This window comes from Leptonychotes weddellii, chromosome 11 (assembly GCF_054177405.1).
Source record: "Leptonychotes weddellii isolate Sample4059 chromosome 11, ASM5417740v2, whole genome shotgun sequence".
Lineage (NCBI taxonomy): Eukaryota > Metazoa > Chordata > Mammalia > Carnivora > Phocidae > Leptonychotes > Leptonychotes weddellii.
Genome location: NC_138379.1, coordinates 87,419,859 through 87,433,397, shown reverse-complemented (window position 1 = coordinate 87,433,397; position 13,539 = coordinate 87,419,859). Strand labels below are relative to the sequence as shown.

At 45.7% G+C, this 13,539-nt stretch overlaps 2 protein-coding genes across 2 annotated transcripts; one reads left to right on the top strand and one right to left on the bottom strand.

The window, feature by feature from the left end:
• Positions 1–5,859: 5,859 nt before the first annotated feature.
• CRYAB (crystallin alpha B) lies at positions 5,860–9,110 on the bottom strand. The gene is made up of 3 exons (XM_006739203.3): positions 8,732–9,110; positions 7,492–7,614; positions 5,860–6,206 (listed from the first exon to the last, which is right to left on the bottom strand). Exons 1-3 carry the CDS (start codon positions 8,930–8,932, stop codon positions 6,003–6,005), a joined length of 528 nt encoding a protein of 175 aa, XP_006739266.1. The 5' UTR covers positions 8,933–9,110; the 3' UTR covers positions 5,860–6,002.
• A 144-nt stretch (positions 9,111–9,254) lies between these two features.
• On the top strand, positions 9,255–11,241 carry HSPB2 (heat shock protein family B (small) member 2). Its single transcript, XM_006739202.3, has 2 exons — positions 9,255–10,095; positions 10,588–11,241. The coding sequence occupies exons 1-2, from the start codon at positions 10,002–10,004 to the stop codon at positions 11,040–11,042; spliced, it is 549 nt and encodes a 182-aa protein (XP_006739265.1). The 5' UTR covers positions 9,255–10,001; the 3' UTR covers positions 11,043–11,241.
• The last annotated feature ends 2,298 nt before the right edge of the window (positions 11,242–13,539 follow it).

Sequence of the window (13,539 nt, the reverse complement as noted above, 5' to 3'; positions counted from 1 at the left end):
ACTTTATACAGTTGTCAAGACCAGAAACCAAGAAATTATTTTGGTTCTCCCTTTCTCATCCCCATTCAAGCATGCGGAGCCTTGTAAATTCTACCTCTATGTTATGTCTTGTTTATGTCCCCCATTTTTACATCTCTAGAGCCTTTTTATTTATTTTTTATTTTTTTGAAAGATTTTATTTATTTATTTGACAGAGAGAGACACAGCGCGAGAGGGAACACAAGCAGGGGGAGTGGAAGAGGGAGAAGCAGGCTTCCCACTGTGCAGGGAGCCCAACGTGGGGCTTGATCCCAGGACCCTGGGATCACGACCAGAGCCGAAGGCAGACACTTAACCTACTGAGCTACCCAGGTGCCCTCTAGTGCCTTTTTAAAAAAAAAGATTTTATTTATTTATTTGAGAGAAGAGAGAAAGAGAAAGCACGAGTGTGGGGGAGGATCAGAGAGAGAGGGAGAAGCAGACTCCCTGCTGAGCAGGGAGCCCGACTCAAGGCTCAATCCCAGGACCCTGGGATCATGACCTGAACCCAAGGCAGATACTTAACTGACTGAGCTACCCAGGCACCCCTATTGCCTTTTCCACGTTCCAGTTTTCCATTATTTCTCACCCAGTCTGCTGCAAGAACCTTTTGTTTGATATCTCTATTTTCTATTGCGGTCCCCACATATCAATCCCTATATTACTCCCAGGATAACCCTAAAAAGACAAAGTTGATCATGACACTGACTTGGTTAAAACCCTTTATTGGCTTCTATTTCCCTCAAAATAAATTCCGAAGTCCTTAGGAGAATCCCTTTCCAACTCCCTTGCCTTGTCTCTCACACCCCCTCCCCCATACATCTAGTGCCCCAGCCAAACCTAAAGGCACTTCACGCCTTCAGGCACGTCAGGCACTTCACGCGGTTCATTCTTCCTAGATGCATTCCCCTTCTTCTTCACCTTGCTAAGTCATATAAATGATACCATCAACTTGCTAAGTCTTATAAACCGATAAGAATTCAGTTAGACGGGTGTCTATAACCCAAAAGATAGATGATAATAATAAGTGCTCGTAAGAATATCAGGAAATTAGAACCCTCATACACTACTGGTGGGAATGTGAAATGGTGCAGCTGCTTTGGAAACAGTCTATATATTTTTTCATGTGTCTGTTGGCCATTTGTATGTCTTCTTTGGAGAAATGTCTGTTCATGTCTTCTGCCCATTTCTTGACTGGATTTTTTGTTTTTTGGGTGCTGAGTTTTATAAGTTCTTTATAGATCTTGGATACTAGCCCTTTATCTGATAAGACATTTGCAAATATCTTCTCCCATTCTGAAGGTTGCCTTTTAGTTTTGTTGACTGTTTCCTTTGCTGTGCAGGAGCTTTTTATCTTGATGAAGTCCTGATAGTTCATTTTTGCTTTTGTTTCCCTTGCCTTTGGAGACATGTCTAGCAAGAAGTTGCTACAGCCAAGGTCGAAGAGGTTGCTGCCTGTGTTCTCCTCTAGGATTTTGATGGATTCCTGTCTTACATTTAGGTCTTTCATCCATTTTGTGACAGAAAATGGTCCAGTTTCATTCTTTTGCATGTGGCTGTCCAATTTTCCCAACACCATTTGTTGAAGACACTGTCTTTTTTCCAATGGATATTCTTTCCTGCTTTGTCCAAGATTAATTGACCATAGACTTGAGAGTCCATTTCTGGGTTCTCTATTCTGTTCTGTTGATCTATGTGTCTGTTTTTCTGTCAGTACCATACTGTCTTGATGACTACAGCTTTGTAATATAGCTTGAAGTCCAGAACTGTGATGCCTCCTGCTTTGGTTTTCTTTTTCAACATTACTTTGGCTATTCGGGGTCTTTTCTGATTCCATACAAATTTTAGGATTGTTTCTTCCAGCTCTGTGAAAAATGCTGGTAGTAGTTTGATAGGGATTGCATTGACTGTGTAAATTGCTTTTGGTAGCATAGACAATCTCAACAGTATTTGTTCTTCCAATCCATATGTATGGAATGTTTTTCCATTTCTTTGTGTCTTCCTCTATTTCTTTCATAAGTGTTCTAGAGTTTTCAGAGTACAGATCTTTTACCTCTTTGGTTAGGTTTATTCCTAGGTATCTTATGGTTTTTGGTGTAATTGTAAATGGGATCAATTCCTTGACTTCTCTTTCTGCCGCTTCATTGTTAGTGTATAGAAACACAACAGACTTCTGTGTGTTGATTTTATATCCTGCAACTTTCCTCAATTCCTTTATCAGTTCTAGCAATATTTTGGTGGAGTCTTTGGGGTTCTTTTACACAGAGTATCATGTCATTTACAAAGAGTGAAAGTTTGACTTCTTCTTTGCCAATTTGGATGCCTTTTCCTTCTTTGTGTCGTCTGACTGCTGAGTACTTTCAGTAGTATATTGAACAACCGTGGTGAGAGTGGACATCCCTGTCATGTTCCTGGCCTTAGGGAAAAGGCTCTCAGTTTTTCCCTGTTGAGGATGATATTCCCTATGGGCCTTTTTTAGAATTATTCTATTAAAAAAATTGATAGTTAAAAAAAATTAAAACATTTAGCACAGTGCCTACCACATAGTAAGTGCTCAATAAATGTTAGCTAATATTAAAAAAACAAAATAAATGATAGAATTGCCTCAATAAACTCGTGGCATAATTCAGATATAAGGAATGAAGTAGAATTATGGATGAGCTAGCTATAGTGCTGAAAAAATCCTTAAATATACTGGACTAGAAAAGTCCTACACTAATAACAATGAACAGCCATAGTAAAAGATGTGATCTGGAAAAGAGTAACAATAAAGAAGTAGTCTAACTTGAGTTCAGTAAAAATACACCAGAATGTGACCCTGCACATTCTGAACAAATTTGTCAAAAACATAAATATCAAGATCTAATAGTCAAAGTATGATTTATTTAAGACCAAGTCATTAAGATTATGTCTGCCTGAGAAATCTGGTAGTTCACTAAAATGATTAAAGTTGACACATGGTATTCAGGACATTCTTCAGATTTTTACACTATTTAATTCAGCCTCTGTCAGTTAAGATTTTTTTGTATACCAGTAACATAAAACCTTTGTCAAAATAGATTAAACAAAAACAAGACACAAGACATTCTGAAGTAAGAAAGGTCTAGAGTTGGCCAATTTAGCAATTCAGTGACCCGTCAAGGACCTGGAGTCCCACCATCCTTCTTGCTTAGCCATCCTCAGCATATCATGGATGGTGCCTCATGGTTTCAAGATGGCTACAGCAATCTGAGTGTCACATCCTCATGTTCCAACATCTGGAGGAAGAAAAAAAAATCTCTCCTTCTCACCTTTCCTCTCTCTCTCTTTTGATGAATCTTTTTTAAAAACCAAAAACCAGGATGCCTGGGTGGCTCAGTCAGTTAAGCTTGATTTCGGCTCAGGTCATGACCTCAGGGTCATGATCTCAGGGTCATGAAATCAAGACCTGCATTGGGCTCTGCTCTCAGCAGGGTGTCTGCTTGAGATTCTCTCTCTATCTCCCTCTACACCTCCCCATACCCCCACCCCGCACACACACACACTCAGTCTCTCTCTCTTTCTCAAATAAATAAATTCTAAAAAAAACACCAACCAATAAAAACTAATAACCTTTTCTAAAGGCATCTTCAGCAAACTTTCCTCCTGTCTCAGTAGCCACAATTGGGTCATGGCCCTTTCAAGACTCATCATTACAGGGAGAAGGGAATTTCCATGATTGGTTTGGGCTAATCAAGATAGATCACCTGTGGCTTGGATTCGCTTTCCTGAAGCACATGGTTAGGAAGAATACAGTGATACCTAAACCAATCTGGAGAGCTGCTGGCAAGCCTGAAGGTGTAAATAGGTTGGTTAGGCAGCCAAGAGCATCTGCTACACAGCCACAAAAATTAGCTGTTAAGTTTAGAGAAATCTGACTTCTGTCTAGATTACAGCATTTGTGGCTATTAGGAAAAAAACTTTTTTTTAGGAGAAAACGTTTTGAACCTCTATAGATTTGCAATTTATTTTGTCCTAGCTCCACACCCCTACATCATGAAAAATTTCGGCAACTGTTTTGTGTAGAAATTTTTTTTTTTAAGTAGTCTCCATGCCCAGCATGGAGCCCAACGTGGGGCTCCCAACTCATGAGATCAAGACCTGAGCTGAAGTCAAGAGTCAGACGCTTGGGAGGGCGCCTATGTGGCTCAGTTGTTAAGAGTCTGCCTTCGGCTCAGGTCATGATCCCAGGATCCTGGGTTCGAGCCCCTCCTCAGGCTCCCTGCTCAGCGGGAAGCCTGCTTCTCCCTCTCCCACTCCCCCTGCTTGTGTTCCCTCTCTCGCCGTGTCTCTCTCTGTCAAATAAATAAATAAAATCTTTAAAAAAAAAAAAAGATGCTTAACGTACTAAGCCACCCAGGTGCTCCTCATGTAGAATATTTTAAAAGCGTGGCCAATCCCCAATCTGTAGGCATTGTGAAGGAAAGAATCTCACTTCACCTCACGGTCAGTCCTCGAAAGAATAAGAAATTAGGTAGAAGCTGCTACAGAAAAATAGGAGTTATCTGTGAACATTTATGCCGGATAACCTACACCAGGGCTATTTTTCATTAATTGAGTCAGAAGTTTTGTCTGGACCCACAAGTGAAATGGGGGTGTTTTTGTAGAGTAATATGTCTTTGTGTAAGCTAAATAATAGAATCACTCATTGATCAATTATTAATTATAATTTTGAAACTTAATTTTTTTAGGGGGAGGGTCATCGAATTGGTTGTTTCCCGTCTTAGTTCTTCTTTTCGTTTTTTTAATATTTCAATTATTTATTGAGCTCTACACCCAACATGGGACTCAAACTCCGGACTCCAAGATCAAGAGTCGCATGCTCCACCAACTGAGCCAGCCAGGTGCCCTTTCCCAGTCTTACTTCTAAAAGGTATTTGCTAAATGGGCACCTGGGTGGCTCAGATGGTTAAGAGTCTGCCTTCGGCTCAGGTCATGATCCCAGGGTCCTGGGATCGGGTCCCACATCAGGCTCCCTGCTCCTTGGGAGCCGGCTTTTCTCTCTCTCTCTCTCTGTCTCTCATGAATAAATAAATTTAAAAAAATCTTAAAAAAAAAAGGTATTTGCTAAATAATGTAGAGATTACAGCTGAAAGGCTTGTTTGGTGATAATCACCCAAGTCCTATTTATTGCTATTGTGAATCAGCTGAAGGCACTGCTTATCAGTAGGAAAACATCAACTTTGGGGGCACCACCCCCTGCCTGGCAACGTGATTAATTGCAGAGACCCACTAAGGCCTTTTATACATTGTTATCCAGAGTTCGTTCAGATTTGTTGTTGAAAATGAGGGCCAAAATCAAAGAAGGAAGAGAGAGAGGAATTGATATTTCTTGGGCTTTACCTATGTTTTCTCCTAATTTACTCCTTATAATAAGTGTACACATCAGTGCCACATGTTATAAATGTAATACCTAAGGACTAGAAAGGTTAAGTGACTTGCTAAATTTATACTATTAGTAAGTAGTGGAGACAGCCATTCTGACTCTAATATCCCCAGAGTCCTCTCAATCATAATGCGGTGATTAAATGGATCTGCATTGCTCTGTACATTTATTTTATTTATTTTTTATTTTATTTTATTTTTTAAAATATTTTATTTATTCATTTGACAGGGAGAGAGACAGCGGGAGAGGGAACACAAGCTGGGGGAGTGGGAGAGGGAGAAGCAGGCCTCCCGCTGGGCAGGGAACCTGACATGGGGCTTGATCCCAAGACCCCAGGATCATGACCAGAGCCGAAGGCAGACGCTTAACCAGCTGAGCCACCCAGGCGCCCCTGTACATTTATTTTAAAAAACACAAAACATTCAAACACAAGACAGTTATCTGTTGCTGAATGGTATTTTATTAGCTTAATAATTTGGGCCTGCCCTTAGCATTAATAAGCTTCAGCACTAATCACAAGATTTTCATTCACTGGTAGGGAAATTTGTTGTTTTAAAAAATGCAGTTAGAGAAAGGGCGTCTACTTCTTGGGGGCTGCCGTGACGGCAGGCTTCTCTTCACGGGTGATGGGAATGGTGCGCTCAGGGCCAGAGGCCTGCTTCCTTGGTCCATTCACAGTGAGGACCCCATCAGATGACAGGGATGAAGTAATGGCAAGAGGGTCCACATCGGCTGGGATCCGGTATTTCCTGTGGAACTCCCGGGAGATGAAACCATGTTCATCCTAATCCAAGAGAATGAGGAAAGAGATAAGAACAGGAAATAGCACCACTTGCTGAGAACTCAGACATCCTCCTTCCCCTTAAGTGTGACCATACACCATTGCAACAAGAGAGAAAACCAAACAGCTGTTCTGTTTGGGGCTAAGATCAAGTTGCCTGGGTGGTCACTCCGACCAATGAGAGTCTGAGAAATTTGAAACAGTGAAAACTGCAAAGCTCTCCAAACTGAGGCATGGCTATTTTTAGGGGTATTTCTCAAAGGTTTAGATCAGTGTTGGGACTCCAGGATCTGGAATATTATTCAGCATTGAAGATCTGGGAAGCCTAGAAATTGTCCTGACTCTTCAGGAATGTCCCAGACCACCAGGACTGCTGCTAAAAAACAACAATAACAACAACAACAACAACACTTCATCCAGGGAGACTATGATCCAAACTTAAATCACATAAGCAAAACTGAAATAGCCCGAAGACCTCAAATTATGCTGTTTGATGCACAAGTATCTGAATTATCAATAATCGGTAAGAAGCAGACTCATTTAAAAACCCTCCCAGAAGTTAATGAGAAGCCGTTCCTCATTCTCTAGAATTCTGCTAAAAACGACCTGCCCCAACCTTTATACCAGCTGAATCTCAAGCATTTATGCAGACAGGCTCTCAATGAACTGATTTCCACATGGGCTCCAGGATTTTAGCTGCTGAGTGCAGCTCTGAAACTTAAGCAAACCAAGTAGTTCACCCTTTTAGACGAGCTAAAGATGAGAGGATTCTGGAACATCTAAAAGCAAAGTCGAAAAATCCCAAAGTCAAGAGCCTTCAGGGTATACACAACTCATTTAATTACGTAAAGTAACCAGGTGTCCAACAAGCACGATTCCTCCATCAGTGGTCCTCAACTTTGAATGGACATTAGAATTACCTAGGGAGCTTTTAGAAATGCTGATGCCTGGGGCCCACTCCTAAAAAAATTCTGATTTAATTGGTCTGGGATATGTCTAAGCACTGGGATTTATTTTTCTTCATTCCCCTAGTGATTCTAAGGTGGCCAAAAACCACAGGCTTAAATGGGAAATAAACATCCCATGTATCCCATCTAAGGCAATCAAATCAAAACAAACAACAAAACTCACTTCTCTGGCCCCAACAACAACAACAACAGGTCTATCTCTGTCCCAGACCCTTATGGCTTAAGACTGGAAGGTCGCCAGGCTCAGGGGCTGATGAGTGTCTGGCGTATCATATGCGCTGGATGAATGAGCAGAACAGAAGAGAAAACAAGCTACACACCTGGCGCTCTTCATGTTTGCCGTGCACCTCAATCACATCTCCCAACACCTTGACCTTGAGTTCCTCTGGGGAGAAGTGCTTCACATCCAGGTTGACAGAGAATCTGTCCTTCTCCAGACGCATCTAGAAATAGCAAGGTGGAGAAGAAGGGGTAGGAGAAAAGATGGTAGGAACGTGGATGACATTAGTGCAGTCTCTTCATTCTGCAGACTTGCTTGCTATCCAGGTAGTTTTTCCTCCTGTTTTTGGCTGAAAGTCCCTTTTTGAATAAACATGGCTCTCTGGTTCAGGGGAGCCACCACAGTGGTACCCAAAGCATACCGTGTGGTCATCAGACCCAAACTTTATTTACAGGGACAGGAGAGAAGACCGGCCACCCAGGGGAGCAATCACGAGGATGGGTCTGGGCATGGCTTCTACTGCCTCTCTGACCCCCATGCCTGGCCTTGCCATTTGTCTGTAAGACAAAGGCCCCTTCTTCTTACTCAGACCTCTGCCAAGTTCCCCACCCACTCAATCTGGAATGTTCTGCTGGCCCTGATTGTCCTTCCAAAGCCCTTGCTCACTCAGCTCCTGTTTACTCACACTTGAATATTTTTAAACCAGTGTTCTCTGTGACAGCTCTGTCAACCTTATCTGTTCACCCCATTCTCCCACCCTTTTAGGACAAGTGGGGGTCCCAAGACTGGACCTACATTCTTTACTCATTAGGTTTGAACTCAGGTCGGTGCCCTGTCACAGTCCTGAGAAACCTGGAAAATCACAGATGAAGGCATAGAAAGAAAGTAAATAGTGTTTGCTGTCTCTAGCTCCATGCAGTGGAGATGAAAAGCTCAGAATGAGGCAGGACTGCTTCCTGACACTGAAACTTGAGATGCTAACATTTGTCAGGAGTATGAGATGTTAGAAGAGGTGAGCAAAGGGGTCTGAAGGCAGCTCTTTCCCTGTAGATCTCTATGAACCAAACCAGAAAGGGGCATTCTACTTAGAAGTTAGGGGATGGAGGGCAATCTTCACAGCACTTGGAAAAAATGCAGTAAGTAGGATACAGCAGAGCATCAAATACAAACAGGTAACGGGGGAAAGAAACAGTAGTAGCCTAGTCTGTCTTCACTGGTGGACATGCAAGTGCCTAAGACACTTAGACATAGCCAGATTTAGGCAGGGAGAAAAAGGAGAGCAGGTGGCTATGTTTCTACGAGGTTCCAGGAAGAGCTCTCCTATCCTGGCAGAGACTTACCTCTGAGAGCCCGGTGTCAATCCAGCTGGGTGCCCGCAGGAATGAGGGTGGCCGAAGGTAGAAGGGGCTCAGGGAAGTAGAAGTTGGGAAGAGATCAGACTCTAACAGGTGCTCTCCGAAGAACTGGTCAAAGAGGCGGCTGGGGGAGTGGAAGGGAAAGAAGGGGCGGCGGATCCAGGGGTGGTGGATGGCGATGTCCATGGTGGCTAGGTGAGTGGAGGGGGTCAGCTGGCTGGTCAGCTCCTTCAGCTGCAGCTACAGCCAGCCCCTTATATACGCAGTCTTGTGAAGCTTCTGGAATGGTGATGTCAGGAGTTTTATTATCCCAGCTCACCACCCGTTCATGGAGACTTGTGATCGGGGATTTGGCAGTGTGACACATACCCAGTACTCACTGACCTAAGAAAAGAGAAATACAAACACGTCTGAGCTGGCCAGTGACTTGTCCTGGTCTTGTTTCACTAGCTTTCCGTCCACACCCAGTGGCATCCCCCCCTTCTCTGGAGTTGGAAGGGAGTCAGGAATCCCAAGCAGGCGGGTGGCGTGCCCCTCCTCCTCCTCTCCAGCCTAGTGTGCCAGGGGAATTGGGCCAGCAACTATCTTGGGCCTGGGCAGGAACTGGAATCTTCCTAGGCTGGGCCCCAGGGACATTAACTCTTTGTGGGTCCCTGGAGGAGAGCAGTGATCACCAACAAGTCAGTGCCAGGCATCTCTGTGGTGCCCGGGGTTGATCTGGGTTCAGGAGAGGACCCTGACATTAATCTGGGCAGAAGACCCTTCACCCCACCCCAAAGAAAGGGTGGGAAAGTTTCTTGCATCTTTCACCTTACGCAGCGCGCAGAACGTTAAAACCAGGAGAGCTTTATGAAGTAGGGTACAGGATGCATGGGACTTAGAAGGAGAGGAGGAGGTGTGGAAAATGTGCAAACTGTAAGGGTCTCGGCTAAGCCTCTCCAGGGCGTCCAGCGCCAGCCTCCCCTCCCCAGCTCGCTGCCCAGCCAGGACCCCCAGCTGTCCCCTCAGGCAGCCTGCGACAGCTGAAGGGTGTGCGGGGGAGGGCACGGGGGTCCAGGCGGCGCTGGTCACACACTTGTCGCTGGCGCTCAGGGGCCCTGCTCCTCGCCCCTCCCCCCCAGAGGCTCCGCACTATTTTGGGTGGTGTAGACCCCGCCCCCACCTCCGACCGAGCCCTGGCTCTCCAGGCAGCTGGAGGGGTCGCTGCTCTGTTGGGGCTGCACCTCGGACCAGCGCCGCCGACGCCTCTGCAGACATGTCGGGCCGCTCGGTGCCACATGCCCACCCGGCCACCACCGAGTACGAATTTGCCAACCCCAGCCGCCTGGGTGAGCAGCGCTTCGGAGAAGGTACGGCACAGACGCCACCCCCTTGCCTCCCACCCCCACCTCCTGAAATTCTGGGCTGACCTCCCAGCCGTACTGGCCTCCACCCCACTCCGGGCTTAACTGAACTCCTGGGGCGAGCCATCTCCCACCCCAGACTCCCCCTCCACCCCCGCCAAGCGGGGTTCTTGTCCCCTTGCTCCTGACCTCGCTGCAGATGCCCTGCCCGCAATGCCCGGATACCTGCCCCTGTCCCCCTTGCTGTGCCTTCTTACTCCCCTTCTGTCCACCGGTCCCCGTTTGGGTTGCCCTCCTCCACCCCCATCTCATTCCCTGTCTCAGTCCCCTCTGTCCTGCTGCCACCTTGTAGCCCCTGCGTCCCCCTGCCTCCTTTGCCTACTTGTCCTGACTCCCCGGCTGCTCTTCCGGGTCCTCATCTCCTGAGCTCCTCATTTCACCCTGTTCCCACCTCATTCTCCCTCATCCTGCCTCTTGCCTTCTCTCTCTGCCCCTCAGGCCTCCTGCCAGAAGAGATCCTGACCCCCACCCTCTACCACGGCTACTATGTCCGGCCCCGGGCCACCGGAGCTGGGGAGGGCAGCAGGGCAGGGGCCTCTGAGCTTAGGCTCAGTGAGGGCAAGTTTCAGGCGTTTCTGGATGTGAGCCACTTTACCCCAGATGAGGTGACCGTGAGGACTGTGGACAACCTGCTGGAGGTGTCTGCCCGGCACCCCCAGCGTCTGGACCGCCACGGCTTCGTGTCTCGAGAGTTCTGCCGCACCTATGTCTTGCCTGCCGATGTGGACCCCTGGCGGGTCCGCGCCGCTCTCTCCCATGATGGCATCCTTAACCTGGAGGCCCCTCGGGGTGGCCGACACTTGGACACAGAGGTCAATGAGGTCTACATCTCTCTGCTCCCTGCACCTCCTGATCCCGAGGAAGAGGAGGAGGCAACCGGAGTTGCGGCCTGAGTGCCATGGAGCCAGCATGCGGCGAACCCCTTTCTACCTCCCACGGTGATATGAGCAGCTGCCCACCACCCCAGAGGTAGCAGCATCCTTGGGGGAAGGGAAAAGTGCATGGCCCACAATGTATGGTTTGGTCCCTTGAGACGTGTCATAGCCTTTGGTTTAGTTCTGGGTGGAGCTGAATAAACCCAAATCTCAGGGCCTTGTTTGTGCTGCTCCCTATTCTGTGGCCTGGACAATGGGATGGGCAGGGAGGGAGGGGGGTCAGAGCCAGCTAGACAAAAAGCTCCTCAGTTAGATGTGCCCAACGTCACAGCACCCTGAGCTCACACTTGGATGCTGAGATCATACCCGGAAGCTGACCTGACTCCAGATCAAATTCCCAGCCATAATTTTCTCACAATGCAACAAAAGAGAGAGTGATCCTGGGAGGGAAAAGGGATATGCCGTCCAAACAGCCCAGAGGGCACTGTCTGAGCTGGTGATTAGAGACACAAAAACAAGGGTCTCCAGCCTGTCTGGCCTGTTTTGGGTAGGGGTTGGGAAAACAGTTTTAGGCTGGAGGGAGTTGCCTAAAGCCCTGTTTTCCCAGAGTAAGGTCTGTCCACTGAAAATGGCCTCTCATTCTGAGCGGTGGAGTATGCGTGCGCAGGGCACAGACACTGAAGCCTCTCCACTTGTCACCAAACCACAGAGTCTCTCCAGCCTGTGCAATAGGGGAGGCTCATGAGAGAAAACATGTACATCCCAAAGAGAGGAATCACTGAATCACCCACCCAATCCAAGACTAAATGCAGGGGTCTAGGGCTAATTGAGGTGATGATGGCCAGGGAACCCTCCGTTGAAAGCAGAGGGTTTTTTTCTTTCTTTCTTTCTTTTTTTTTTTATGTCAGAGAGAGAGCGAACACAAGCAGGGGGAGTGGCAGGCAGAGCAGGCAGAGGGAGAAGCAGGATCCCGGCCGAGCAGGGAGCCCGATGCCGGACTCGATCCCAGGACCCTGAGATCATGACCTGAGCTGAAGGCAGACGCTTAACCGACTGAGCCACCCAGGTGTCCCAATTGGAAGCAGAGTCTTAATACTAGGGACATGGTGTGTTCAGGAAAGTGTGGGTGTCTGGCTCTTCAATTACTCTCTGTTGTTCATGCACATGTTTGATTTGAGGAGTGTCCAGAAGACCTCCTTGCCCCCAAATATACGTTTTACCAGGTTGTGGTGGACACCTGAAATTCTTCCATTAAAGTGGTTGATTCGGAACTTTTTTAGGTTACAGACCCATTTGAAAAACCTAGCAAAAGCAATAGATCCTCTTACCAGAAAAAATACACATGCTATCAAATTTGCCTTACAGTTTGAGTAGGTTCACCTGGCTCTTGAGATCCATTCATATACCCCTCCCTAGGGATCTGTGGATTCCCAAGATAAGAGCCCTCACTCAAAGAATTCAATTTGTGGTTAAAGCATTACCCCTTATCAAAAATGAAAGCACGCCTCAGAGAAATAACTATTGATATATTTGTTTGTTCATCCATTCATTCAACAAATGTTTCTCAACCCCCAAGTAATACACTATGGTAGATGTACATTATAAAATAGATTTAAAAAAACATGCTCTTTTATTGTCTACTCTCAGGAACCTTAATCTAGTTGAGAAGAAAAAGAAACTAGAAAGGATCCTATTCAGACTTCAACCAGAACAACTTCCATTGATCTATTTTGGAATTGTTATGTTTATGTGAGCTTTATTTCAAAGAGAGGGTACCTTGGCTAGAAAAAAATGGAAACCTCTCATTTAGTCCAAATCCCCATACCACTCAAATTCTTTTACAACTCTTAGTCAACTTTCTCTTGGGACATTTTAAGTGACAGAGAACTTAGAACTTCATAAGTTCTTATTGGCAGTTCTTCATCAGAACTTTTTGGATGTATTTCCTATAAATTCTTCCTTCTATTGACCCCAAATCTTCATTTCAGTAACTTCTCCTCATTGGTCTGGTTATGTCCAGAAAATAAATGCAATCCTTCTTTCACTTGGGAGTCCCTTTCAGATATTTTAAAATAACCATCCCATCCTCTTAAGGCTTCTTTTCCCAAGTAAACATACCTACTTCTTTTAACCATATCTTATAGGACTTTTTAAAAGTTTATTTATTTATTTATTTATTTATTTATTTATTTATTTATTTATTTATTTACGTAATCTCTACACCCAGTGTGGCGCTCAATCTCATGACCCCGAGATCAAGAGTTGCATGCTGTACTGACTGAGCCAGCCAGGCGTTCCTAGGACTTTCCAAACCACTTATCACCTAGACAACTTTCTCTTGAACACACTGCCTTTTGACAATGTAACTCGAAATTCAACATGTAGACCTAAAATTATTATTCCAATCACGGGCTGACTGGTACAGACTTCAGTGGAATCATCAACACCCTTGTTTATCACTCTAGAATTCCATTAATGCTGCTTCAGGTATATCAGGCTTTCTGGGTACCACAAT

What these genes read in the sequence shown, in the direction of transcription:
- CRYAB (XM_006739203.3), bottom strand. Translation starts at nt 8,932, where the DNA reads ATGGACATCGCCATCCACCACCCCTGGATCCGCCGCCCCTTCTTTCCC. An exon ending in TTGACACCGGGCTCTCAGAG is followed by an intron (nt 7,615 to 8,731) that starts GTAAGTCTCTGC and finishes TGCTATTTCTAG; the next exon opens with ATGCGTCTGGAGAAGGACAG. An exon ending in GCAAACATGAAGAGCGCCAG is followed by an intron (nt 6,207 to 7,491) that starts GTGTGTAGCTTG and finishes CTCTTGGATTAG; the next exon opens with GATGAACATGGTTTCATCTC.
- HSPB2 (XM_006739202.3), top strand. Translation starts at nt 10,002, where the DNA reads ATGTCGGGCCGCTCGGTGCCACATGCCCACCCGGCCACCACCGAGTAC. An exon ending in TGAGCAGCGCTTCGGAGAAG is followed by an intron (nt 10,096 to 10,587) that starts GTACGGCACAGA and finishes TCTGCCCCTCAG; the next exon opens with GCCTCCTGCCAGAAGAGATC.